The 6,724-nt window shown below is 37.1% G+C and overlaps 1 protein-coding gene across 1 annotated transcript; it reads left to right on the top strand.

Annotated features, from left to right (window-relative positions):
- Positions 1 to 432: 432 nt before the first annotated feature.
- Positions 433 to 6,091, top strand: LOC113499451. Its single transcript, XM_026879936.1, has 3 exons — positions 433 to 1,704; positions 2,069 to 2,987; positions 4,803 to 6,091. Exons 1-2 carry the CDS (start codon positions 1,581 to 1,583, stop codon positions 2,983 to 2,985), a joined length of 1,041 nt encoding a protein of 346 aa, XP_026735737.1. The 5' UTR covers positions 433 to 1,580; the 3' UTR covers positions 2,986 to 2,987; positions 4,803 to 6,091.
- The last annotated feature ends 633 nt before the right edge of the window (positions 6,092 to 6,724 follow it).

Here is a 6,724-nt window from a genome sequence, read left to right as displayed (position 1 = left end):
AGGGGGCTGTAAAAAAACGTTCTCTTATTAAGACATGCCCTGTTTCTTGTTACGTATAGATAAAATTACCGTATAGAGCTTGAGCGATAGATTCCGTGTCTGTGGCCAAGCTAAGGTGCGGTTTATTCCAATAAATCCCCAAGAAATGCCGTCAGAGAAGATTGATTAAATGCTACTAAACTTTCATAACCTAAATTGCTGTAAAATAATTGTGGATCTCACCTATCTGTTTCTGAAATAACACAAGTAACCATACATTTCAATATCTGAAATGCTCTTAATCTTCCTCACTTTTAAATTATGTGATTAAATGAAAAATACCTATTAAATATTTTTTTTAAATATGTTTTAAGGACTAAACAGATCTATATTATTCGATTCAGTTAAATACCCTATTGTGTGCCCCCTTATTATATAAACAAATTCAAGTACAAAAATTATCAAATCTTGGCTGTGTATTAAACGCATGACCTATTAGACATCCGCGTGTGGGCGCAATGACAAACAGCGGCAGATCTTACGCAGTCATAAACAGTTTAGTATTCAAACTCCGTTCAGAAACTAGTTTTTATCTTTAGAATGTTTTTGTACCGTGTGAATCTGCAACTGAAAGAGGAGAAGGTTAATAAATAATGTTGTGATTTTATGTAACGTGTCTAGATGGAAGAATCGCTATGAGAAAGTGATTTAGTCAAAATGTTTGTTTTAGTCCTTCTGACGTTATGACTCTCCTCTCCTCTAAATACGGCAAATATTTTGCCCGACAGAATTAATAATGAAATAATCATATTATGACACATGCGTGTGTAACAATAAAAAGAAAATCGTTAGATATTTTCATCAATGAAAATCATTTGACAATATTTTTCATCTTGATACAGTATTTCGCAGTAAAACGATTTTATATAAAAAAAGATTACTTCCTCGGTAACCAAATGATCAGGTTTTTGCCTCCGGTCAAGATTTTAAAACCAGATTATAACGACTATACTAGTTAGAATCCTTCCGGAGTAATTATTTGTCAAATGTAAATAAGTAGAAATATACTATTAATGTCGTTGACCTTTTATTTGTATGGATCGAGGTCTAATTATGGTTTATTTTAGATCGGACTTGGACGGCGAAATCCAGATAGACCGAGGATGAGATGGGCGAGACGATATAAAGAAGATAGCAGGAATAGATGTATGTGAAGGGTAGGAGGCAGAGGAGAATGGTATAAACAAGGGATATCTTGAACCCAGCAGTTTTTGCAAGGCTGATGATGAAGATGAAAAAGCGATTTAATAGCTTCTAATCCTACTACTAACATGTAAATGAATATTATATGTTCGTCGCTTCATTCTTCAGATACAGTTTACCAGGTAGTCCCTTTGACCTACAAGGCAGGATTCGCACGTTGAGAGTATCGATTTTTAATCGATTACCCACTTTTTTTTTTTTTTTGCTTTGTCTTTGTGACAGTAACGGTTGAGCAGTCAACTCATTCCTTTTTTCTGCGAGGCAGCGAACGCACGTAATTTTGATACAAGTTCAAAACTATTTCTATTTTTCCTTTCGTGTAGTAATATAACGCCAATATGCCTAAAAGGAAACGTGAGGCGAAGATTGAGCATTATCAACGCAAAATCAGGAAACTCCAAGCAAAAGAAGATAAACGTAGACGAATTATTTATACTTCGTCAGACGAATCGGATAAATCAGGTTAGTACATACCTGCCAGTATTATAATAATCAGTTTTTATCAGTGCTGAAATAAAAACTTACTTTGCTCAATAATTACGCCTAGAGGTTAGCCGTGTGCTAACACGTGGGAGTCGCCTAGTTTGTAATCCTACACCCTAGAGGTTAACCGTGTGTTAGCACGAGGGTAATCAATGTAACGGTTAAGGACAGTCTAAATCACCAAAATGCCTATTCAGGTTTTTTGGTACTGCCTAGAGGTGGATTGAGTATCTTCACAAAGGCAATCCGTAAAATTTACCATATAAGTCGTCAATTTTAGTATCTAAAATAACAATACATATTATATTGTTCCTTAACCTAAGATATTTTTATCTGCTAACAGATAACGAAAATATACTCGAAACTGTAGTGGACCCGCAAGTAACGTCTGATGTAACAATATCTAACCTGGAAGAGAGCAATCAAGGTGAGGGTAGCGAAGAGCAGGCACCTGAGCTGGACCCAGATACTCTAACCGCTCTAGGCGAAACAACCGAAGAGACACCGACGTTAGGTCCAAAAATCCACGATAAACTGTCAAGCCTCTGGTTGCCTATCCTTAGGAAAGGCATAAATAAGGAGACAAAGGAAAAGCTCCTTAAAGAGTACCCAATTCCAGAAAACTGTACCTTACTACAGGCACCGAAACTAAACCCAGAAATATCGGCCGCAGTAACTGAAGCCGCACGATCTCGGGATAAAAGGGTAGAAGCGGTGCAACAGCAACTAGGACGGGGTATAGTTGCTCTTAATAAAGGCTTGGAACTCCTCTTAGACGATGGCAATGATCGGCTACAAGCTGTAAAATTCCTAAGTAACAGCTGCCGTTTACTCTGCGATCTACATCACCAAGAAACCGAAGCAAGAAAACGGTTTATTACACCCAGTCTTGACAAATCTTTTCTAAATATTATGCAAGACGTAGAACGCGATGAACTGCTATACGGCAATAAGCTTTCGGACAAAATAAAAGCTACCAAAGTTATTGAGAAGCACGGTTTGCAAATAAAAAAGCCTACTCCTCAACCTAAGACACCGTCAACATTGCCATTCACAAATTTGCCACATTCATACCAATCTTCACGCCCACGCCATCAGGGAAACTGGACGGGCCCTCCTCGTTTCCCTCCAAACAGGGGGGGGAGGGGAGGGCAAAGGAAGCTGACTGCACCCACAAACCGGAGAACTCAACTAAGCAGCTCCTCACACCAGAAACCACCGGCGCAGCCCAAGAAGCCACGTGCAGTGGATCAGCAATAGAGGTACATGCCGGTAGAATTCAGTATTTTTATAACTGTTGGTTAAAAATTACCAAAAATCCTGAAATACTTAAGTGGGTATCAGAAGGTTATTCCATACCTTTCTGCAACACAGTGACACAAGTGTCTACCCCTCGTAATTTCATTACAAATAATGAGAAAGTAGAAATGTCACGTTCTATAAGCGATCTGTTAAGACTTGGTGCTATATCACCATGCTCGAGATCTAAAAACGATTTCATATCCAGTATTTTCTTAGCTCCTAAACCTAATGGAACAAAACGATTCATACTTAACCTCAAAAAGTTAAACTTTTTCATTTCTTCTCCTCATTTTAAAATGGAAGATCATAGAACAGCGGCTAGATTGGTGCCAAAAGGTGGCTTTATGGCAAATATTGATTTAAAAGAGGCCTATTTTTTATTGTCAATATCAATAAAACATCGCAAATATTTACGCTTTATATTTGAAGGGCATTGTTTTGAGTTTAACGCTATGCCTTACGGTTTATCTGCAGCCCCTAGAGTCTTCACTAAATTAATGAAAGAAGTAGTAAACTATTTACAAAGTAAAGGACACAGATCTGTAATATATTTAGATGACATATTATGTATAGGAGATACCTACTCAGAGTGTAAAAATAATGTTACGAAAACTATCGAATTATTGAATTGCCTAGGGTTTGTCATAAATTATGAAAAAAGTAATTTAGAACCGCGACAAAATTGTAAATTTCTAGGCTTTATATATAACACCATTAATATGTCATTAAGCTTACCGGCGATGAAACGAATTACTATCGAAAAAATTAGTTAAAAAATTTAGTTCCCTACCGAAATGTTCCATCAGAGAATTATCACAATTCATTGGAGTGCTTACTGCAGCATGTCCAGCAGTAAAATCAGTAAAATACGGTTGGTTATATACAAAAACCCTCGAGCGAGAAAAATATTTAGCACTTCAAAGACATGGAGATTTTCAGGCTATAACAAAATTATCCAATAACGTTTTACCTGACTTACGTTGGTGGGAACAAAATATAATGTCAAGTTGTAATGTCCTAAGACAGGATAACAATTATGCCTTAGAAATATATACCGATGCTTCCCGAACTGGCTGGGGAGCTTTTTGTAATGGGAAACGCGCGAATGGCGGGTGGAAAGATGATGAACTATCTTTTCATATTAATCATTTAGAATTATTGGCAGTGTTCTTAAGTTTAAAATGCTTCGCTAGTGAACATTGTAACTGTTCCATATTATTACTAGTTGACAATACAACTGCTTTATGCTATATTAACCGTATGGGAGGAATTCGGTTCTCTCATTTGCATCAATTGGCTAAAGATATTTGGCGTTGGTGCGAGAAGCGAAACATTTTCCTTTTTGCATCTTACATAAACACACATGAAAACGTGGAAGCTGATGCAGAATCACGAAGAATTAACCTAGATACAGAGTGGGAACTCTCTGATTGGGCTTTCCAAAAAATAGTTCACACTCTGGGAGAACCAGAAATTGATCTTTTCGCATCTCGTACTAACGCAAAATCCTCTCAATACATATCGTGGAAACCAGATCCTGATGCAATCACAGTCGACGCTTTCACAGTTAATTGGCATCCCTACTTCTTTTATGCATTCCCACCGTTTGCACTAATCCTAAAATGTTTGCGAAAAATAATAAATGAGAATGCTACCGGCATTCTAGTTTTTCCCTATTGGCTCGGTCAGACATGGTTTCCATTGCTTAGACGTATGGTCATCTCAGATATTATTGTTTTTGAACCTGAAAAATATATTTTACGTTCAAATTTCAGATCCCATCACCGACTTCATCGCAGCCTTTCCCTGGGGGCCGCGGTGCTCTCAGGGAAGCATTTAGAAGATTAAATAAACCCGAAGTAGCTCTGGATCTGATGTTAGCATCTATTTCCCACAATACCATGAAACAATATTCATCGACGCACAAATTATGGTGGTCTTTCTGTGAGAAATCTTTAATTGATAGTTTCGAAGCCCCAATATCATCAGTAATAGTTTTTTTAGTTAAATTATTTAATGAAGGTGCATCCTATGGAAGTCTTAATAGTCATCGATCAGCCCTATCATTACTCCTCGGGAATAACATAGGTTCTGACGAGCGTATCAAACGCCTTTTAAAAGGCATGTATAAACAAAAGCCATCCCGACCTAAGTATGCCACTACTTGGGACCCCAAAACGGTATTAGACTATATCTCCAATTGGTATCCGAATAATGAAATTAATTTAATCCAGCTAACAAAAAAGCTATCAATATTATTGGCCTTATGCACTTCGCAAAGAGTACAAACATTATCTCTTATTAAAATCTCTAACATTAGTAAGACTCCTACAGGTATAAAAATCCTAATATCAGACATTATAAAAACCTCCGCAGCCAATCGAGAACAACCGGTACTCTGGCTACCTTACTTTTTAGACAATCCATGCATATGCCCAGCAAAAACCCTAGAAGATTATCTTTCAGTTACAGCCGGGTTGCGAACTGGCGATAGCGATAACCTATTTCTAAGCCACCAAAAACCTTTCAAAACAGTTTCTTCCCAAACCATAAGTAGGTGGATAAAGCAGGTTCTTGCAGAGAGCGGCATTGACGTTACCATATTTAGTGCTCATAGCACACGTCACGCCTCCACCTCAGCAGCGTCCTCTGCAGGAGTCTGCATTGACACCATAAGGAGGACAGCTGGCTGGTCTAGCTCGTCTTCGACATTTGCTAGATTTTATAACCGTCCAGTGATCGACTTAGGGACGTACGCAAGATCGGTCTTTGCTATTGATTAAAAAATAATATATTAATTCACGCTAATTATTAATTACTGATGAAAACGTTGCATTTTGATTATTCATAAGATATAAAAGTTTTTGTTTACAAATAAAAGTTTTTTATATTTATGTTTTTTATGTTTTTCTAACATATCTCTAAACATCTACCTGGTAAACTGTCTCTGAAGAATGAAGCGACGAACATATAATATAAGATCAAACGAACTTCTGGAAGTGAAGTTCGATCATTATTATATGAGTCGCTTCATTCGAAGATACAAAGTTCCCCCCCACCCAAACCCTAAAATAAAACTTTTATTGTATTAATATTCTCTAAACATGAATGAGTTGACTGCTCAACCGTTACTGTCACAAAGACAAAGCAAAAAAAAAAAAAAAAAAGTGGGTAATCGATTAAAAATCGATACTCTCAACGTGCGAATCCTGCCTTGTAGGTCAAAGGGACTACCTGGTAAACTGTATCTTCGAATGAAGCGACTCATATAATAATGATCGAACTTCACTTCCAGAAGTTCGTTTGATCTTATATTATTGCAGATGTGGTAGAGCAGGTGTTGGCGGAATGAATTGGGACCAAAACCGATGACTGCTTTGAGGTGGGAGGATTTGAGGGAGGTGTATTGCTCAGAAGTGGGGCATCATGGGCTAGAAACAGAATTTTTGGTAGACAGACAACGCGCTTCATATAATTGTAGTTATATGTACTCTTCTATTTAAAATTTAAATGGCTTTTGAGTGTTTGTAAAACTCCCGTGACACAAGAAATAAACAACTCAGTGCGAGAAACGTTTTAAAAATTAGACAATCAATACCATTTGCGGTTTACAAATATATGCATATTCAAAATACGTAATAATTAAATTTGCATATTCAACACATTTTAGTTGCATCCTCAGTTTCGCATTATCTAA

Source organism: Trichoplusia ni, chromosome 12 (genome assembly GCF_003590095.1).
Source record: "Trichoplusia ni isolate ovarian cell line Hi5 chromosome 12, tn1, whole genome shotgun sequence".
Taxonomy (NCBI): Eukaryota; Metazoa; Arthropoda; class Insecta; order Lepidoptera; family Noctuidae; genus Trichoplusia; species Trichoplusia ni.
The sequence above is the reverse complement of the archived record's forward strand: the minus strand, read 5'-3'. Positions and strand labels throughout refer to the sequence as shown.

What these genes read in the sequence shown, in the direction of transcription:
- LOC113499451 (XM_026879936.1), top strand. Translation starts at nt 1,581, where the DNA reads ATGCCTAAAAGGAAACGTGAGGCGAAGATTGAGCATTATCAACGCAAA. An exon ending in AGACGAATCGGATAAATCAG is followed by an intron (nt 1,705 to 2,068) that starts GTTAGTACATAC and finishes ATCTGCTAACAG; the next exon opens with ATAACGAAAATATACTCGAA.